The sequence below is a fragment of the Mauremys mutica genome, chromosome 8 (assembly GCF_020497125.1).
Source record: "Mauremys mutica isolate MM-2020 ecotype Southern chromosome 8, ASM2049712v1, whole genome shotgun sequence".
Lineage (NCBI taxonomy): Eukaryota > Metazoa > Chordata > Testudines > Geoemydidae > Mauremys > Mauremys mutica.
The window spans coordinates 5,308,992-5,330,431 of NC_059079.1; the positions used below are offsets into that span (position 1 = coordinate 5,308,992).

The 21,440-nt window shown below is 46.7% G+C and overlaps 2 protein-coding genes across 5 annotated transcripts in view; one reads left to right on the top strand and one right to left on the bottom strand.

Moving 5' to 3' along the window:
• RAD54L (RAD54 like) overlaps positions 1 to 10,480 on the top strand; it is a 31,719-nt gene extending 21,239 nt beyond the window's left edge. The window contains exons 11-18 of the mRNA XM_045026018.1: positions 1,138 to 1,212; positions 1,796 to 1,926; positions 4,038 to 4,148; positions 4,565 to 4,688; positions 5,095 to 5,173; positions 5,282 to 5,461; positions 6,577 to 6,740; positions 8,420 to 10,480. Coding sequence (XP_044881953.1) covers positions 1,138 to 1,212; positions 1,796 to 1,926; positions 4,038 to 4,148; positions 4,565 to 4,688; positions 5,095 to 5,173; positions 5,282 to 5,461; positions 6,577 to 6,740; positions 8,420 to 8,621 — 1,066 coding nt within the window. The 3' untranslated portion in view covers positions 8,622 to 10,480. The remainder of the gene's footprint in view (positions 1 to 1,137; positions 1,213 to 1,795; positions 1,927 to 4,037; positions 4,149 to 4,564; positions 4,689 to 5,094; positions 5,174 to 5,281; positions 5,462 to 6,576; positions 6,741 to 8,419) is intronic.
• On the bottom strand, positions 9,538 to 21,427 carry LRRC41 (leucine rich repeat containing 41). Of its 4 annotated transcripts, XR_006581379.1 has the most exons (11): positions 21,200 to 21,427; positions 20,328 to 20,414; positions 19,296 to 19,366; positions 16,300 to 17,530; positions 14,873 to 15,115; positions 13,349 to 13,513; positions 12,476 to 12,574; positions 11,839 to 11,961; positions 10,987 to 11,062; positions 10,077 to 10,459; positions 9,538 to 9,907 (listed from the first exon to the last, which is right to left on the bottom strand). XR_006581379.1 is itself a non-coding variant. In XM_045026015.1 (10 exons), exons 1-10 carry the CDS (start codon positions 21,309 to 21,311, stop codon positions 10,225 to 10,227), a joined length of 2,442 nt encoding a protein of 813 aa, XP_044881950.1. In that variant the 5' UTR covers positions 21,312 to 21,427; the 3' UTR covers positions 9,538 to 10,224. The 4 variants fall into 4 exon arrangements, 3 of the variants coding, with proteins under 3 accessions (XP_044881950.1, XP_044881952.1, XP_044881951.1); XM_045026015.1 differs by having other exon boundaries at positions 9,538 to 10,459; XM_045026017.1 differs by having other exon boundaries at positions 9,538 to 10,459; positions 21,240 to 21,390.
• Between the last annotated feature and the right edge of the window lie 13 nt (positions 21,428 to 21,440).

Consider the following 21,440-nt stretch of genomic DNA (forward strand, 5'->3'; position numbering starts at 1 on the left):
AGTTTCCTTTGCATTCACAATGTTGCTGGAGTCTTGGTTCTATATAAGCTTTTGCAACCATTGCAAATGCCATAGAGCAGTTTAAATTCATGGTGAATTTAATTTCACACTGTACGGCCACTCTGCAAAATTGGCCATGACCTTGACACAGCCTGGCAGTAAAAAGGTTCAGTGAAACATGTGGCCGGGAGGGGTAGAACGTATTCCTTCTGATCCTGCTGGGCTGCTGCTTTTGTTTATGGTGAAGCGGATTTGAAGCTGCTGCTCTGGGGTCTGTTCAGTCTCTCCTGCTTAGGGCGTTCCCGACTATCCCCCATTCAGTGCGCACGCAGGGCCGGCTTTAGACCTATTCCACCAATTCCCCTGAATCGGGCCCCGCGCCCAGTGAGAATCCCTTCCCTGGCTAGAGGTGCCTTTTTAATTTTTACTCACCTGGCGGCGCTCCGGGTCTTCAGCGGCACTTCGGCGACGGGTCCTTCGCTCACTCCAGGTCTTCGGCGGGGGGTCCTTCGTTTGCTCTGGGTCTTCGGTGTCACTTCGGCGGCAGGTCCTTCAGTGCCGCTGAAGACCTGGAGCAAGTGAAGGACCCGCTGCCGAAGTGCCACCGAAGACTCGGAGCACTGCCCGGTGAGTACAAGCCCCATGTGGTTTTTTTACATGTTTTTTTTTAAGTCACCCTGCCGGGGCCCCGCCGAAACTGTTCGGATTGGGCCCCGCACTTCCTAAAGCTGGCCCTGTGCGCATGCCCAGGTTTCAGTCACTCACTCATCCTGGAATCATGATACAAAAGCAAGGCACACAGAGACAGTCAAAGGTTGGTCAATTGAAATCAGTGGTGCCTATAGTCAAGGCAGCACATGAGAGAGACTGGTAGAAATACACTGTGTAGCACTTCCACAGCGGAGATCCCTCAGCCTAGAAACACCTGCCCCATGCCTGCACGTAGGAACCAAGAATACACCCATCCTGGCTGATCACACCTGCCAACATTGGGGTGAGGCATTTTCTCAGGCACTTCGGCCCTAGATTCTAAGGGACTTGTACAGTCCTATTAGTCAGGGACAATATTGCAGTTCACTACTGGCCTTTTGATTTTCATGTCATCTGTGTTTCTAATCCCTGTTTCCTTCATTGCAGATGTTTGATCAGGAGAACTTCAGATATCCTGTCCAAATACCTACCTGTGAAAATCGAGCAGGTGGTTTGCTGCAGGTACGGGACAGTTTGCCCAAGTCAAGGACAGAAAAGAGAGAACAAAAGTAAAGGCTAAACCAGGGGTCGGCAACCTTTCAGAAGTGTTGTGCCGAGTCTTCATTTATTTACTCTAAGGTTTCGCGTGCCAGTAATACATTTTAACATTTTTAGGTCTCTTTATAAGTCTATAATATAGAACTAAACTATTGTTGTATGTAAAGTAAATAAGATTTCAGAATGTTTAAGAAGCTTCATTTAAAATTAAATTAAAACGCAGAGCCCCCTGGACCGGTGGCCAGGACCCAGGCAGTGTGAGTGCCACTGAAAATCAGCTCACATGCTGCCTTCAGCACATGTGCCATAGGTTGCTTACCCCTGGGCTAAATTCACAAACAATAGTCTTGCCTTTAGGTTCTTGGATTTTAGTGGTGTCTTGTGATGGAATCTGTGTAGGACTAAGGCTCTTCCCAATTAGGGGTGTGTTTCTGTGGCCCAAAAAAACTATAGCAGAGCGGGAGGAGGAAGATTGAGATCAGCTGGCGGATCTGCCCACAGCTGTGTAACGTTGCTGCCCTGTGCTAAGCCCCTTGTTCTGGTGCAGGCTGACACCTCTGCAGACTGAGCTGTACAAACACTTCCTGAAGCAAGCGAAGCCAGCCGAAGAGCTGAAGGAGGGGAAGATCAGCGTGTCGTCTCTCTCCTCCATCACGTCCCTGAAGAAGCTCTGTAACCGTGAGTGAGGGGTTGGTTTAATGCTATTATTGTGTTATCTACAGAGCATTGGATGCAGAGCTTCACGAATCACTTAAGCCCAGCGCTCTGCTCCAAAGAGCGTGTAATGTAATGACTCCATGTGATACTCTCCCTGTATAAATCACCCCAACATCTGGAGAGCTGGAACTAGACCCTGGAGCCTCCTGACTCTCTCAGGCCGCTGTCCCTTGACTCAAAGGAGATTTCCAGTGGCTAGGCGTGCTAGGGCCCTGCCACTAGAGGGCAACATCACTTCACTCAAATACAGCCAGCAGTAAGGTGGTGGGGAATTTTTTAACTAAACATTTTGTCGTTGAAAAATGCCAATTCGTTGAAACAGAAACTGTTTGTGAAGCAGGGTCGGTTCTGATGACTCTCCTGACCCGGAATGTTTTGGGGAAATTTTTTTTTTGAAATGGTCTGAACCAAATATTCTGTTTTTCTGGTTCAAAACAACTTTTTTCTTTTGAAACTTTGATTAATGAAAAAAAGGGTTACTAGAAAAGGTCAAAATCGAAAGGAAACATTTTGATGGTTCTCAAAAGAATTTTGAGATTTTGATTTTTCTTCCCCCTTTTGGGTGGGAAGAATTTTTAAACTCTCCAGAATATTTTCAGGACAGAAAAGCCGTTTCCCGCCCAGCCCTACGCAGCAGGTACACCAGCCCCAGGTCCTCAGACGCCGTCGGAGGAGATCCTGCAGAAGTAGGTGCTGAGTTGGGAAGGAAGGAGAGGATTTGATGGCTAGCGAATGGGAGAGAGTTCTCAGCAGAAGGGGTGGCTTACCGGAGAGGAGCAGAACTACAGGTGGGAGAAGGAAACCAGAGCCAGCTAGGTGGAGCAGAGGCGAGAGGAGGTGCTGGGCGAGACAAGGACACAACTGTAGGCAGGGAAGAGTTGTGATGCCATTGGAGTGAGGATGAGGAACTTGAACTTGATGCAGAGGAAGAGGGCAAGCCAACCAGGGTCATTTAGAGCCCAGTCCTACTTCCATTGAAATCAGTGCTCAAATTCCAGTAGATGCAAGGTTAGAGCTCTGATCACCATTGCCACGCTCTTCTGTGGCGCCCTCTGGAGGCAGCTTCTTCCTTCCCTGGTGCTGCACTTTCACACACCTGACCCTTTCCCTGGGGTGGGGAAGACCCAGGAGGTTGTCAGCTTGCTTTTATGGAGACAGCAAACTGCTCCGAGGCGTGCAGGTGATTTTTGTTCCCATAACTGGCTTGGACTTCTAGAGAAAGATGTAATGCACGGGGACCAATGTACTGCTGCTCCGCAGCCTCTTGGCTAAGAACCGCTGTAGTATTCGATCAGTATCTTGAACTTCCTGCATCTGGAGACTCTTCTGGCCTTCGAGGGTAATGGACTCCATATGAGACATCTCCAAATTCTGTGACCCAAGCAATATCAGTGCCGTATAGTTATTTTACCAACCTGTTATGGTGACCAGTTAGTGTAATACAAGGGGCTGGCAAGAGACCCATCCGTTACTACTGCTGCTAGGTGCAACAGGAAGTCCTTTGTAAATGGAACTACCCGCTGTGGGTCTCCGTGAGGCCCACCCACAGAAAATGCTTTCAGCTGGTTATTTTCCCCAGCACATACCTGATTCTATTAGAGCTCTTGGGCTTTCCCCTGATGTCCTCCAGCTGTGACCTCCATCCTTCTGGCCAGATTGGAATGCATGTGCTCCTTACAGAGCCCATCAGTGCTGCTCCTCAGCTGACCTGAGAGGTGGTCATTTAGCAATGCCAAACCCTCCTTCCTTGTGCCTTGGGGTTGATGTCACTCCGCCTAGCCTGGGGAGCATGGTTAGCATGCAATTCCCTGGCTGCTGGGTGTTTGAAGGAGTGATCCTGGCAGTAGGATATGAGGAAGGAGGAAGCTGCAGCAGCAGCAGCAGATCTGGGAGCCAGACGGACAGGCCAGGGTGGGTGACTCTTACGCTGCATTTATATGTAATTATACAGTTAGGACAATGACGAGGACGCAGTTGTCTTGGTGCCATGGCAGTCCTGCTTCCCTCCTCAGGGGGAAGCCCTGCAAACTTCACAAATCCACAGTGGTTTCCAGGTTTTGTTTGTTCTTCAGACCCTGCCCTGATCTACGAGAAGTGTGTGGAGGAGGAGGAAGGGTTTGCAGGAGCACTGGAATTGTTCCCTGCTGGCTACAGTCCCAAGACCCTGGAGCCCCAGCTGTCAGGTAACCGCACTGTAACTCCGCTGTGTGAATCGATTGCTTGAGAGAGGGTGGCCCCCTGCCATATGAAGCATGGAATCTTATGCAGTGACCAGGGATACTTTGGGGTGACCTCTTAGGAAGAGGCTGGTCTCATGTACATCTCTGTGTGTGTCATCTCCAACCCTGTTAATACTCACTTCATCTGTAGATCTCAAAGCATTTTACAGAGGTGGGTAAATATTATCCCCATTATTCAGATAGGGAAACTGAGGCACACAGCCATTAAGTAGCTTGCCCAAAGTCACACACAGGCAAAGCTAGGAATAGAGCCCAGGTCTCCTGACTTATAGCCCAATGCCCTGTCCACTGGACTGTGCTGCCTCGCTATATATTGGCAATGGGATGTTTAACAACATGTTCACTTTCCTTCCTTCCAGGAAAGATGCTGGTGTTGGACTACATCCTGGCTGTGACTAGAAGCACTAGCAGTGACAAGGTAGTCCTGGTCTCTAATTACACCCAAACGCTGGACCTCTTTGAGAAGCTCTGCAGGACTAGGAGGTTTGTCGTTGGTCTTAACCGATAAGTGAGGTTTTTTATCCACGAAAGCTTATGCCCAAATAAATCTGTTAGTCTTTAAGGTGCCACCGGACTCCTTGTTGTTTATACTTGCAATATAAACCTTGGCTGTTCTTGAGGTTTCTCCCTACATGACCTCCTGTTCTGAATTCTAGCATCAGAGGGAGGCCCTGGAAATTGAACTAATGTGACCCATCTGCTCTGGCTTCCAGGGTGAGTCAGCAGAACAGCTCTGTCCATTTCTATAGGGGCCTACAGCCTGGAACTCAAACACAAGGCCATTTGCAGAACTGTTTCTGTTCATCTTGGGTTTTATCATTGTAAAACCGGGGCTATTAAAAGGCTATGATGATCTGATCCCATTAACCATTGTGTTGTCCTGTGCCAGGTATTTATATGTCCGACTGGATGGCACCATGTCCATTAAAAAGAGAGCAAAGATCGTAGAGCGGTTTAACAGCCTCTCGGTAAGTAGAGCTTCCCAGACCCACATCGTTAGTCCTGCCAGTCTTAGCAGCAGGTGTGATCATGTGACATCTGGCAGGGATTTCATCTAAGTATGTCTTGCCCTACAGAGCCCTGAGTTTGTCTTCATGTTGAGCAGCAAAGCAGGTGGCTGCGGCTTGAACTTGATTGGGGCAAACAGACTCATCATGTTTGACCCGGATTGGAATCCGGCCAATGACGAACAAGCCATGGCTCGAGTGTGGCGAGACGGCCAGAAGAAGACCTGCTACATCTACAGGTTGCTCTCAGTGAGTCCGGAGCTACCTCCTTTTAACCGTGTCGGGACGTGGGGGATAGCCCAGTCTGCAGTTGATTATACTGCAGAAGAATTGACCTTGCAACTGGAAAGAGATGCTGTGGCTTAGAACCCTTTAGTGTCTGTAGCCATGTGGCCTGGATTGCGCTCGATTACATCAGGCTTCAAATTGTCTGCCATTGCAGCCAAAGGGAGCGTCGCCATTGATTCCAATGGGATTGCTTTTGGGCCCTGGCTCTTTAGTGGTGGCTGGTTTATGGGGAACAGAAGTGACTGAAGCTTTATAAATAGGACATTAATCTTTTGTGGCGGGGTAGAGACATGGCTGTTGGCAGGGCACTATGTTCCCATAATTGGTGTAGAACCCTACAGCTGCTCCTGTAGATGTGCTCCCGTTGGTTGTTATGAACGAGCCACCCCCCCTCCCAGTTGAAAGGGTGTTGGAATTCCTATGTGCCTGTCGTCAGGGGTATCTGTGCAGCTCTGACACCGCAGCCCACGAGGCTCAGGACTGCCATACTAACTGGGCTGATGACAGCATCTGCGAGTCCATATTCAGAGCTTTAACCACTCCCTCTCCTCCGTCGGCTGCCCCCGTGACGCAGCATTGCCATCCTCAGCCACTGCATTCCCCCAGCAGGGACCTTGGGGCCATGCCGCTGTCGGGGAAAGTTCCCTGAAGGGGAATCTCCAGCAGGAATTCCAAACACTGTTGTCATGGTGTAGCAGTTGTGTACTCTGGTTTTCCTGCATGTCGCCTCTTTACTACAGCCTGCGGCTGCATCCGCTCGTGCTGTGAGCATGTCACATGTTGCAAGATAAGTGGGAGTGGGCTGGGTCAGTGCTTGGAGCACTGAGGGCACTGCATGAAGTCGTGGTGGTGATTGGATTCTGTACTGAACCCGGGCCCTCAGCAAGGTGGCTCTGGGCAGCTGGAGGAGTTACCTTCGGGAAGAAGGGGGAATTGAGGCTCTGACCACTTATGGCCAGTAAAGACCCTGTGGTACTTTTTATACAGATAAAGGCTTAATCCCAGTATCCTGGCCAGATCCCAGCTTTAGCTTTCTCCACGCTGCGCTTAATCCCATTTGCCGTTCTCTCTCGTAGACAGGGACAATTGAGGAGAAGATTTTCCAGCGTCAGACCCACAAGAAGGCACTCAGCAGCTGTGTGGTGGATGAGGAGCAGGATGTGGAGAGGCACTTCTCGCTAGGGGAGCTGAAGGAGCTGTTCACACTGAATGAGACCACAGCCAGCGATACCCATGACAAGTAAGTTTAGAAACACAGTGATGGGTTAGGGTAGCCAATGACCGTGGCATAAACAGTGGCTGACTTCGTGATTGACACAGAGGCTATAGGTGGAGACACAAGTGCTCTGCTTGGCTGAGAACCACTTAGTGAACCATTCAGACTCGTGAAGTTCTTGATCTGCTGATTCAGAAGTTGCTGGTGCAGCAAGAAGATAATTATATTACACAGAGTGTCTCGTTAGTAGATTTCAAAGCACTTCATGATCTTTAATGGATTTATCCTCACAACCTCCCTGTGAGGCAGGGCAGGGCTGGGCTATTATCTTCATTGTACAGAGGGGAAACTGAGGCACAAAGAAGTGACTGACTGAAGGTCCCATGGGAAATCTGTGTCAGAGCAGGGAATTAAACCTGGGACACTCACATCCTAGGCTAGTGCCCTAAGCACGTGACTATCTTCCTCTCTGTTGATGGGGAGGTAGAAGAGGTGAATGTCTAGGGTGGACTTCTATTTCCAACACTCCATTATTTATAAGGAAACTGACACTTCCTACTCACCCTCTCATTTTATTATGGAAGTTTCTATCATCAGACAAGTACTCAAACCACCCCTGCTGCTGCCTCCACCTACATCCTCGGGAGGGTGAGAGGCTGTAACATCACAGGGAAGAGAAAGTTATTTTTACTTTCCCAAAGCTTATCAAGCACAGAAAGTCCAGGGATGGACAATCTCTATTGGATCATCTGCTCCTTCTCCCCCCCGCACTGCAAGATTGTTTCCCACTGTGCATTTAACGAATGGCTTGTCTGGTTTTAAATGAACAGTGGGGCCTCCACCACTTCCCTTGAGAGGCCAGTAGATGTTCATTGCCATAGGTAGTGATGCTTTCTATGCAAATTGACAATTAACCCCGTGTAAATGTATGAAAATTAGATCCTTCCTGAGTCCTGCCAAGTCCTGAGTTCAGGATTCCTTATTTAAAACCCACTGCACCATAACCACTTAAAACAGCTGTGCTGGGCTGAGAGAGATGGTGATGCAAGGGAATTACCAAAGTATTTAGGTCCTGGAAGGTAAAAGGAGGATTTTCTAAACAGATTTGTAATTCAAGTCTACACACACGCTCTGTTTCTGACCTAGGATTTTACGGGTGATTAGGTTTGAAGTCTTACTGCTCTCAGTAAACTAAAACGAATATTATTCACCTTCTAAATGAAGCACTTTCTCAACTCCCTTTGGAGCCACTGCTGGCTCCATGTAGTTCCCCTCTTTTCCCAGGATTTGCCCGACTTTGAGCTTGGATGGACTTTGTTATAACGCTTTCATTGTATGTATAAACGTTCACATGTGGAGCCTAGGGTGCTTTGGAAATAAAAACCCAGATTTTCCGAATGGAATCATGGTAACCAGAAATTCTAAATGACCAGTGACGTGTCTTCGTCATTCGCACACACGGTTCTAGTACGCGTGCGCGCAGATTAGACACTTGATGTTGCATGGGCTTTTTGTTGCATCAATTATTAGACAAATAGGAGCAGGCTAACCCCAATGTTGATGAAGTGCATTCTGTTTGTTTATGCAGTCTCCATTAATTGTACACCCTTTTGCCCAAATCTGAAACGCTAGGATTCTGTACCTGGCCCAGCAGGTGTAGAACGTGTCCTGGTCTTCACCTGTAGAACATCTTTGTGTTTTAGGATTAAGTGTCGCCGCTGTGTGAATGGCCACCAGGTAAAGCCTCCTCCTGAAGGTTCTGACTGCACCTCTGACCTCTCCCAGTGGAACCACTGTGCTGACAAGCGTGGGCTCCAGGACTCTGTGCTGAAGGCCACGTGGGATGCTGCTGTCACCTTCACGTTCCATCACCATTCCCATGAGGAGCAGCGAGGGAGTCCCTGACAGTGCATCTCCGATGGTGGAGATGAGGGAAGGCTCCTATGGAAGTCAGTCAAGCCCACTTCAATCACTTTCAGAGCAGAGGTCTGATAACAATGCAGCCTGTGCTGCATCTGGATCCAGAACAGCAGGACAAGGTGGTTCTGTTTTCTTCCACCAAGAAATTGGTAGGTCTTGAAAATTGTTAAACTGTGCTTGGGACAGCAGGAAGCACAAGGTATTATCCATGCCACTCTTGTGTCTATAATGTGTACTGGAGAAACAGCTGTTTGGCTTGTGTAATGATGTGCTTCAGTCTAACCTAGGATCTATTGTAATAGCATCAGGACATAATCAGTTCCGCATCTGTGAGAGCACATGCAAGATCCAGTTTGCAATTCATATCATCTTTTTATTTACCTAAGTCCCATTACAAACAAACAAGCTCCATCTTCAGGTGCAGGTTAATTCCTGGCTGCAGATCTGGTTTTCAATGTGCAACTACCACCTACACAAGATTTTTTCTTGGAGCCACAGTTTACAGGCTAGATACTGACTGCATAGCCACTGATGAGATCTGGAATCGGCTGGCAGGGTTGACCTATATTATGTAGTAGACAGCTCTGGGAAATATAATCATTCATCTCCAGATCAATCCAACTTAAGCCATTTTTGATAATATTGGTCTAAATGACTTGTGCTTCTGGATGGCCCAATCTGAGACACCTCCAAAGGGCCTGATTTTCAGAAAGTGCATCAGTCAGGCCCCATTAAAATCACTGTTCGCTTTGAAAATCTTGGCGGAAACAACTCTCTAATTTGTGTTGGCATTATTTTTAGCAAGATCATCTTTTGACAATGCAGTAAAATAGTCCCTAATGTACCAAAATTTCTACTCAACTACATTTTATAAAATAAAGTTGCTGAAGGACAAGCAACCTGTTCTGTTTAAAACATTTTTATAAAATAAGTGTACGTATTAAATAAATACCAGTTAAGGAAAGCAGGGCCTAAGGAAGGACTTCCCTCCAAGGGTAAAATGGTTGCAAGCAAAAGCTTTTTGTTGTACTGAAGTGTCTCTTGCAATGGGGAGCTCTTTATTTGCCAAAAGTAAGAAGGGCCCGTGCCTTGGCTTGGTTTAACTTTTTATTTTCTAGTCACAAGTGAGAGAGGGTGAGTGGGTTCAGGGTAGTTTAGGTTCGAAGCACAACATGAAGGATTGAGCCAGAGCTGCTCCTCGAATGCTCAGTAACTGCAAGATTCCAGCAGACATTAATAACCATTCAACTGCAGCTTAAAGTCCTCAGTGTCTGTAAGGTGAACAAGAATGTTGTTTTAAATGTGTCCTGTTCAGTGGGCTAGAATCAGGTAAGATACTCCTCCCTCCCCCTTCTTTATCCCTTTCGTCTATAACCTCAGTGTAGCTGAGTTTGTTTCCCTAACCCAGTTGCATTATGAAAGTGGCATGATCAATTCTACCTTGCTTGGAGGCGAGGGGTGTCAGAGCCTCTACGTTAAGCCTGCTCCTGCACACAGTGTGACCAGCAATGCCAAAGAGTCAGTGGGAGCACCGTTCTGTACATCTTTATTTCAAGCTATCGATTTTACAGCAGTTCCTGGGTGCTCATTACATCACACTAATGTAGTCAGCAAAGGCCTGCGAAGAGTCCCATGTGTTGCTGACCACGCTGCACACAGCTCTGAGCCGCCGAAGCGCCTCTTGAGCTGTTGCAGCATCTTGGTCCAACCAGTTCTGAAAGAGGCGGAGGTGGGTAAACTTGATCTGCCCGCCTCTCTGCAGGATGTGGCTCTCCAGCTTCTTTGCAAACTCCAGGAGCCCATCCGGCTTGATGCAATTTGAGCTTTAAGGGGGTAAAACAGAGGAAAATGCAGTTAAGATCTTAGTGCCTACAAGTTAAAATTCATTTGAGGGGGAAGCGTGTGCTTATTCACAAGCATCACAGTAATAATGGTAGGCAGCTTGACTGTATCAGATGGAGACAGGTCATGCATAAGAGCTGGTTATACTCTGCCTCTATAAAGGGCGGAGCTGTTCTGTCCATTCTCCCACCAGGTGGCAAGCAACTGAACAAGCACTGGTGCTTTTGTTAGTAAATGCATTCCTAGCCATTTAAAACTGGGCCTTAGATGCTCCACAATGGAAGATGTTCGTATTTCTTTTTCTTCCCTTACGGTGTATGCAGGGATACCTACCTTTGAGAGTGCTCAACTCCTGGGTAGTGGCAGCAAGGTGTTCCCTAAAACATAATCTTAGTTGAAGTGGTATCAGCTCAGCTAGTGACCAGAACTATGCTCAGGATTTACCCTGCTGCCTGGAGCACTGAAGTATAAGAAGGGACGTGACTGGAGAGTTGAGGCAGCAGCATACCTGACATCCAACTGGCAGATGGAAGAGGATGAATCTTCAGAGAAAATGTCAGCCAAGGCAACCAACCTGTGATTCCCTAATGATAGGAAAACACAAATAACATGTGAAGCTGCAACCACTGAAAGTGTCAAAGGAAGGAGGGAGGCGCAGCAGCACGGCACTCAAGCAGCTTCAGTGTTGGCCCATTACTACTAGAAACTGGGCTGCCCTCCACCACCACCAAACAGCAAAGCGTGAAAGTCACTATGAATGTTAGGCTCATTCAGACTCAGGGGGGAGAAAGAGGTTTGACGGGTCCATTACAAGTCCCCTGAGCCATTCAATTCCTCATCCTCACGACACCTTTAACTGTTACCTGAACATTACTAAAGCAACAAGGTTGTGTAGGAAATCATTAAAGAAACCTGTGACTTTAGAAAGATCTAAGTTGCACTGAGTAAGCCGATGCAGTCAGTTTCAGAGGCGGAGTGTCCGCATATTCCCCCCCGGCTAGAGCTAGTGCTATCAGCTTTATTTCTAGGTATTCTAGAATCAGGCCATTAATCTTCCACATCTGGAATCCCATCTCTGGCACTGGCCAAAATCTAGCGCTTCAGAGAAAGGGGGAGAAATCTCGTCATGCACCTGGATAATTGTACAATGCGGCACATGGCTGGAATGCCCTATCTACCCCATGAAAAAATATTCATTCCACCAATACCAGTGTTTAACACTTGCTGTGTTTAACAGCTGTTGTGTGTTTAACTCATTGGTAGAAGCTGGTCAGCAATGGCTCTGACTACTAGCCCGATCGTTAGCCGTCAGGGAGCTAGTGTAAGGGGATGCCCACATAGTTGCATTGCCGGTACATACCAAGTCTGTTTCCAGGCAATTTGAGGCTCTTCAGAGTTGAATTTCTCTTCACTATTTGGATGATGTCGGCTAGAAACTCAGTGGTGCAGCTTTCAAACAGCCGACAAAAGGAAAATGTAATTTCTACCAAAAAATACACACAGTGATAGATGTATCTTTGGCCTCTCACCCCACAGTCAGTAAATTATTTAAATTACATATTGCAGATCGCTTTGGGAGCCCTGTTTAAGGTGCAAGAACTGAAACCACCATTGCTAGGTACCTAGTTACAACATGCTTAAAATGAATAGTGTAGGCAGGACCCTTAATGGTGTTCTGTTACCTGGGTAAAACCCTGATCATATCCCTCAGGTATGTGACCTGATTATAAGGTTATAGCACCATCCATGTTATGTCTAACAGACCAAGACCTTAACTCGGTTGTTTTGTACTGCAGACTGGCTTCCGAGCTTTACCGCTCCTTAGCCACAACCCAGGCGCATTCTCATCCCCCCCCAATTCACACAGCTCCTTCCCACTCCTGAGAGAATGAAACTGTCAGGCAAATCCGTACTCCCTAGGATCACACTGACTCCAACCTCAGCCCCACCAGCAGTCCGTGGTGCAGCCCTGGTGGGTGGGCTGATGTTCGCTGTACCTTGAAGGACAGGGTCTTGCAGCAGGAGGAGAACTTCCTTCTGGTAGTCAGCAAGGTTCACATCATGGAAGCTCAGTCTCTTCAGGCCTGGATTACACTCTGCAAGACGGACAAAACCTTACTGGTCAGGTCGTGTGCCTGTGTGTCAAAAGAGACGGACTACCTGCTAAGGAAATCCCAACCACTCAGCTGGCTGTCCTGGATAAGTAACAGCTCACCATTCACAGTACTTAAACTTACAAATTTAGGGCCAAATTCTGCCTTCAGATTTATGCGATACACGAACTCCCAACTCCCCACGGTAATTTTCACTAAAACAAAAATGGGAAGAAAATCCCTACTGCCTTTTCCATTTTTGTGTATCGCGCCAGGTGTGTGCATCGTAGAGACAAAGAGGAGAGTAACGTTTTCAAAAGCCTTAGGTGTCTAATTCACTTTTGAAAATGGGACTTGAGTATGTTAGGCACTTTTGAAAATTTTACCTAGTGCTTACAGTCCAAAGCAACAGAAAAGCAAATGGTTAGGGCTGGTCCACCCTAGAAAGGCTTTGCTGAGACGGCCATGCCAGTATAGCTATGCTGGTGGAGCCCCCTACTGGAGATACAACTTATACCAGCATAAGATGATCTATAACAGTTTTGCAGGCATAGCTGTGTCTACACAGGTTTTTTGCCAGCGTTGCTATTTCAGTCAGGGGTGTGGAATTTTTCCACACACCTGAGTGAGACAGCTATGCCCACAAAACTTAGCGTACACCTGTCCCCCTAGACAATACGGGTGGGAGAGGAACAGGGAGGTCCCTAGACAAGCTGCTCACAGGAGACCATGACATGTTTTGTCCAAGAGGCTCACTACGCAGTTTTATCATGTTACCTTTGAGTGCCTGCAGAAGGAGCCCAAACTCCAGGGGACAGGAAATGGTAGCACTGTCCAGGGACAACTGCTGGAGAGACCTTGAGGCTTTCAACACAGGCAAAAGGAGACTGGTCTGCAGAGGTTCTCTGGGGAATCGGATCTCTAACTGTTCCAGGCAGCTCTCTAAAGGGAGGGGGGGGAAAGATGTTCGTCTGCAAACACTTTGTCTCAAAAATGTTTGATAAATGCATCTGGTTCCCAGAGGAACTAAGTTATCCAGCATAATTACTTGTCATTTTAGATTTGTAGAATGTACCCATCACCAGTGTCTGGGTGCATGGAACAGTAATGAATATATAGACTTTGGGTAAAATTTCCCTATGTGACTTAGGCTCCTCAGTCTTTTTAATTTTCAGTAGGACTTATGCTCCTAAACACCTAAATCACAGTTGAAAATTTTACCCCCTTATCCACAAGTAGCTGAATCAGACTTTCATTCCAGGACACAGTTCTTCACAGATCTCATTCAAAGCCAAAAGCCTGTGGCTTGGTTTACACTTAGAAGTTATACCAGCATAGCTGTGTTGATCAGGAGTGTGAAAAAACCACCCCTTGACTGACAGCTACACTGACCAAACCCCCAGCATAGACGCAGCTGTGTTGACGGAAGAGTGCTTAACTAACATCATTCATATTCCTACATTGACAGAACAAGAACTTCTGTCAGCGGAGGCTGTGGCTACACTAGGGGACTACACTATACAGCCTCTGCTGCCATAGTCCCCTGGTGTAGACACAGCATCTGCTGCCATAGACATAACGGGCCTTTTGCTATGCCCTGAAGACCCACAAATCTGTTGAAAGAAGGGAGGCAGTGATCCCTGCCCTGCTATAGCACTCAGACGGAAATCCCAGGCTTGGCAATTGACTTGCACTTGATCTCAGCTATCATGATGGTGAACAGGTTTTTTTTTTTCTGACTGACATCAGCCAACCTCTCTCTCTAAGGCCTTATATATTATAGTCAATAGCATGAATTGCACACACAAGGGAACAGGAAGCCAGTACAGCAGATCTGGACCACACAGGTAAGCAATTCAACAGCCACTTTCTGCACTGACTACAGGTTCTGCCTGGCCTTGTTAGGGCTGACATTGTGTTTGGTATTGGATGTGACACAATTAAAGGCGTTCTGTCCAGGAGCCCTCCAAAGTTGTGCCATGTCAGAGCATACAAGAGACTGGAGGTCACAATCAATCTGGAGGTGGAAAATCGTGGCAAGGTCTGACTCACAAAGGAATAGTCACGATCACCTAGCTAAGTGCAAACGGCCAAGACTTAAGCATAGAATATCGGAGTTGGAAGGGATCTCAGGAGGTATCTAGTCCAACCCCCTGCTCAAAGCAGGACCAATCCCCAGACAGATTTTTGCCCCATGGCCCCCTCAAGGACTGAACTCTTACCCTGTGTGCAAAGGAGGTTGAATTTATTGCTTTAAACAAACAGCAAGATCTCATTTACTAGTCAGCACCAATAATCTACCTGGAATTTCTGCCTCCAAGCTTGAATGCCCTTCTGGCCTGTTCCCCTCCAGCTGGTTTTTGAGATCAAAGCTGACCGAGAGAGTGTGAAGGCGGGGGAAGGCAGTCAGGATTGACCGAACAAGCTCCACTGAAGGGATGTGTGAGAACACGTCACTCACACGCACCACGTGGAGGCTGCAGTCTCTGCGGTGAGAGAGGGCCCGGAGCCCAGACAGGATGCAGAAGATATTAGCGCCCAGGCCTGAAACCAACATTTCAATAGCAAGCAAGATGGGTGTTACACACATAGAGCAAATAATTCAGCAAGGCTGGAACAAAGACACAGCCTATATCATCTACACCTTTCTAATAGATCCCAGTGTTGGACTGTGGACCGGTCTCCTCAGGGAAGAGGTAGAAGCCATCACTTTAGTAATTTAAAACTGGACAATGCACTAGACAATAAATTACAGGGAACAATCCTGCACGTCAGGGATGGATTACATGGCCTCTGATTAGTAAAATATGCGATTAACTCTAGGCAACATCTTAAGAACTCCAGAGTCTTTAATACATATTGACAACGTTAGCTATAAAAGATCGACTAGGTCACTTTGTCCATTTCCACTAGCCAGGGCAGAACTCTTAGCAGCAGAGCTTTATCCAGCCCAGTGCAATGTTTTGAGTGATGCGGTTCCTACAATTCCTTTCGGGAACTATTCTATAATCTAAGGCTCTTATCCTGTAACCTGCCCCCACACAGAACTCCACTGATTTCAGTAGAGCTCAGCGTGGGTGCAGGAATCTACCTGCATGCAAAAGTCTGGAGGATCAGGGTCTATCACACTTCACCATTAGGAAGTTATCCTTTTGCTCTGTCTCTCCCCCACTACTCCTGGTTAGACTCATTTGTCCCTTTAATCTGATGGGTTTACATCCCAGTTCCTTCTCCAAAGCAAAGTTACAGGAACAAAAAAATGTTACAGGATGTTTTTACTCTGCGGTGAAGAATCCCCTCTGGACCCCATTAAAATATTAAACTCTTTTATTATTAATGATGGATAATATAGTGGTGCCTAAGGGCCAGCCAAGAATAGGGCTCCATTGTGCTGTACCCAGTAAGTCTCTGTCCATTTCTTCCTTTCCCTTCTCTCACAGCTTGTATCATCTTCATTATTCTCTACTGGCACCGTGGCACCTTTTCCTCTAACAGACACACCCCTCTCAGATTTTAAGCCCAGTTGCTGCTGACCAGCTTTCCCTGGCATGGTTTGAAGTGTCCTTGCTACCTATAGTGTCAGGGTGAGCTGAAGAGTGCCCAATAATGTCTGTTCCACCCAACCAAAATTTCAGTGCAGATCTTACCAGTTTTTAGAATTTGGCTTCAGTCAAGAAACCAGATTGTCAAACATGCCTGAAATTAAAAGCTCTGTTATTACTACTAACCATTGTAAGACAGGACCAGCTTTTCTAAAGATGCCCAAGAGCTCAGCAGGTTCCCCAAAGCCCGACAGGTGTCCCCAGTCAGAGGGATGGAGAACAATTCCAGCGTGGAGACACTTCGGAAGCGGCAAGTCGCTTTCAGAGGAAGGATTCCGACAGATCCTCCTTCCGTGCAGCCCACACCCTCAAAGCTAGGAGTGTCTGCTGGGGAAGGGGCCCAACCATCGATGCTTTCCCTCTCCTGGGCATTGCTTTCATAGAGCGACTCTGCCGTCTCCTCCTCCTCCCTAGCAACGGCGAAGACAAAATCATAAAGATCTTCCGGGTCTGCACGAGCTCTGCGGTTTCTCCTGGGGCAGCGGCGCTTCCTCCCCACTGCAGTCTTAAACCATCGATAGGGCTTTTGGAAAGTGGGGCCAACCGAAGACCTTTTTGGTAGAGAAGGAGAAGACTCTCCTTTAATGTTGTAATACTCAGGGGGCACCTTGCAGCTTACATCTTGACATGCTAGGTTTTGCAAAGGGTGGCTCCTTAATCCGCAGAGCACTGGAGTTTTAACAGTGCCACTACTGCTCCTGGACAGTTCTATAGATGCTTGAGAGTCTGGATCAGCTTCTTGAAGCACTTTGGCTGAAGCAGTTTGGACCTTCTTGCTTCTTGACTCACTATCACCCCACTGGCCGGTCTCTGATTGCTCAGTAGAGTCGCAGCACAACTGATTTGACCCTAGCAGGGCACCATCCTCTTGAGTTAGCAGGCCTTGGGCATCAGACTCCTCTCTGCAAAGACTGCAAGGGCTGCCCTGGTGCATAAGTGTCTTACCTGGGTGCCAAAACCCAGCACTCATACTCAGAATGAGGACTAAAAGTACTTTGTCAGGAACTGGCCAGGAACACATGGACACCTGGCTGACAGTTCCATGGTGGATCAGATGATGAAGCAGCAAACTTAGTGACTGTCTAATGGACAGGTCGGAGGTCAGCAGATGACGGAACTTCAAGGTTCTCAGTGAGCCAGCCAGGTTTTCTAGCACTCTTTGGTTGCGCTCAGCAGTGAGCTCTGCTACCCCCTGCAGCATGTTACAGATGGTGAGCTGTGTAACATGCCGTGAGCTGTGGAGCAGGGGTGAAAAACGACGGTCACTCAGGCGCGGATCTGAAGAAACATCCAAAACTCCATGCAGGACATTTGAGAAGAAAGTTTCAAGGAACTTCTTCCTCCAATTTGTTATGTTCTGTAATAAAATCCCAGAATTAATGGATTTTATCCTCATTTAAACAAGGACACACTGGATGCTAAATCAGATTCTATCCAGGTCAACAGTGACCATAAGCTGTTATCATCTGACAAGTGTTTAGTGGCTTCAGTCAGTATCACAGACACCACCACTGCCACTAGTCTCCAGGTGGTCATCAGTCTCTGTGAGGTCAAGGATGTGCCATGGAGACTGAAATACCCTCTCATCCCAACAGGCAGTCCCTTCAGGAAAGTTTGGGGTGATATTGGTGGTAAACAAGCTTATACTGCCACAGCCTGTGCCACATGGATTCCATGCTGCAAGGCAACATCTGACACCAGCTAAGGTTCTGATCCTGAAAAGTACTGTAGTCCGTCAACTAGCACTGAAGGTCTTAATTAAAATCAGTGGGAGGGCTCAGGGTAGCAGAATCAGGCTTACATACATATTGTACTCCCTCATCATTCAGGGTTCTAATTCAACAGCTTATTCCCCATGTGTGTTTACTGCAACATCTGCACAGCAGAAGCTTTAGAACTGGGGCATCTGGGGGTAGCACCCACACAGCAATAACAGAGATAGGGGCAAGAATTTTAAGGCCAGAAAGGACCTTTGTGATCGTCTAGTCTGACCACCTATATAACGCAAGACACAGAATTGTACCAAGTGGCTCCTGCATCAAAAGCCCATTATTTCTAGCTGAGCTAGAGCATCTCTTTAGTTAGACATCCAATACTGATTTACAGACAAAATGATGGAGACTCCACCCTGTCCCTTAGTAAATTGGTTCCAATGGAGAGTTACAATCACTGATAAAAAAAATTGCACCTTATTTCTACTCTGAATTTGTTCAGCTTCAGCTTCCAGCTGTTTGATCTTGCTACGCCTTTGTCTGCTGGATTAAAGAGCACTCTACTATTAGAAATCTTCTCCCCAAGCAGGTACTTATAGATCAGGATCAAATCACCTCTTAACCTTCTCTTGGTTAAACTAAACAGATTGAGCCTCTTTATTCTCTCACTCTAAGGGAAGTTTTCCAGTCCTCAAGTCATTCTTGTAGTTCTTTTCTGATCATTTTCCAATTTGTCAACAACCTTTTTAAAGTGTGGACATCACAACTGGACACAGTAACATGATATACAGTGGGCACAACACTTCTATTTCTACTCAACATTCCCCTACTTATATATCGAAGGATTAAATTTGTTCCCTTAGCCACCACATTACACTGTGATCACATGTTCAGGTAGCTATCCACCATGGCCCCCAACTCCCCTACTGAATTATGCTTTCCAAAATACAGTCCCTCATCCTATAAGTATGACCTACATTCTTGGTTCTGAAATGTAAGACCTTCCTACAGTGTAATGAAATCAGAATAAAATAAATTTATTTTCATCCCAATTCCATGCACCTTCTTTGTGAGGCCCAAAATGTACAGCACACATGTATACACTCCAGTAGTGGGCTTCATCCTAACATATTAAGCCCACAAAGTGCTATAGCATCTTTCTGGATGAAAAGTTCTATATAAGTACAAGATAAGGTGTTTTCTGGAAAGTTTTGAATACCAGGGTGACATCCTAATCCCTGATCTTGTAAATATTTACACGTGTTTAACTTCAGACACTTCAGTAGTCTCACTCAAATCAATGGAATTAGTCACATGCTCAAAGTGAAAAATATGCATAAGTGTTTGCAAAATTGAGGTGTAAACTTTGTGTCCTTTCTAAATTGGTCCATCAGCAACTTTCCAACTCACCTCTGACTTGGGTGGTCTGATTTTCATCACATCGTTCCAGAGTTTGTGCCATATGGGCTGGGTTGAGAGTCCTGAAAAACAAACAATTTTACACCAAATCCTCTATCTCAAAAGGTTTACTCAATTTTCCCTTCTCGGGTTTCACATTGATATTAATTTAAAACAAATAAGATTAGAAACATGAGTCATCAAATACTATTTTTTGGAGAACATTCAGGGCACTAGATCGATACTGATTTAAAAGAAATGACACATTTTATGTTTGCTAAAAAGGCACTGTGAGGTTAAAATAATATTTTTAAAGACATTTCATACAAAAAAATCATCATTTCCCCTGTTACCTATTACATATCAGATGGTTATTCTTTTAGTTTTGGTAATCTAATTAATTATTATAAATTAATTAAAACTTTTCTGTACTAATCCTGCCTAGGTACTTTTAGTATTCCTCATTTTGGGCACTAAATAATAATTTCACTGTTGAATACTTACATAGAAGCAAAAAGCAGAAATGTTTGTATTGCAAATATTGCAAGCAGCGTTATTATTTACAAAACTATTTCCAGTGGAATTTAAACAATCAAATATACTAAGTATTTCTTGTCTTAGTAACTGAAAATGTCATTTTTAGAAAGCCAAAGTCTGGGATGAAATTTGACTTGATGGTGTTTTTTAAAAACTATACATTGGGAATTTTCACTGAATTCTCATCTATTTAAACAGACTGGATGTATCAGATACCATCAGCTCTATTTAATATTATTATTCATCTCATTGTTATTCATGAGCCATGGTCAGCAGTCACTGAAAATCATTATCTTTAATGCTGTTCAGTGCTCTATTAGAAATGTATTTGACATTCTAAATCCAGTTCCATTTAGGGAAAGCGTCCACACCAAAACACTTCTCATAGCGGATAGTAATTGCTATTCCTTGTTGACAGTTTCAGCAGAGAGACCAAGAACCAAATGGTCAATGGAGACTAAACAACCCTTCAACTTTAGAGAAAAAAATTCTATGAATAAAACTGACCTTTTTTCACAGCAGTTTCCTCAATCCTTTCCAGGTAATAGATATTAAGCAAAGGCAGGATGCCTTGGAGTATCTGTCCAGGGAGTGCTTTGGGATGGGGGAAGAGAACAGATACAGAATGATTTATAAATCTGAGAGGTGGAAAAGGTTTTGAAAGACAACAAAATAAAACAGAGACTGAAGTTCCCACTAGGGTAACACTGCAGTGCGTGGATCATCATAGAATCATGGAATATCAGGATTGGAAGGGACCTCAGAAGGTCATCTAGTCCAACCCCCGCTCAAAGCAGGACAAATTCCCAGACAGATTATACCCCAGATCCCTAAATGTCCCCCGCAAGGACTGAACTCACAACCCTGGGTTTAGCAGGCCAATGCTCAAACCACTGAGCTACACGTGCATTTTGGCACTTACACTTAAAGCAGAGACAAGAACCCATCACCACTGCACCGATGCACAAGTTGGTCCAGTCACATTCCATAGTGATGCCTTATAGGCATCAAACCTTCCCCACAGAGACCCTGGGGATGGGGATGTTCTGGTAACTCGGGGGCAGTCCGCGCTCAAGGTGCTGCCATCCCAGATGTCTCCTACCTAACTCAGGTCCCACCACACGTGCTGCATCGGAACAGGCCTGGGATCCGCGCCTCTCCCCCAGACACTTGTGTCATCCCCTAAGTTGGGACCCCGCAACACACACATCCCTATACCAGGACAGGACTCAGACGATCCCTCCCCAAACTGCAATAGGACCTGGTCTGAGTGAGACACCCCCCACTGCAGTGGGACAGGCCTGCCCCGCCCCCGCATTGGCGCAGGCCTGAGCGCCCCGCCCCCCGGGGACAGGCCTGGGGCCCCGCGCCCCCCTTACCCCAAACCTCTCTCTCCAGGGGCCCCATGGCGGAGCTCACCACCGCCCCACTCAGCTCGAAGAGGCTGGGGGGGCTCCCAGCAGCGGCCTCTCGCTCCGCCCGGGGCTCCATGGCAGCCCCCGCCGCCCTCACTCAGACCAGCACCCTAGGGGCGGGCCCGCCGCACAGAGAAAAACAGCTCCCGGCGGCGCCGCCATCTTGGGAGGGTCATGAGGGCCCGGTTTCCGCTTCCGGGTCAGG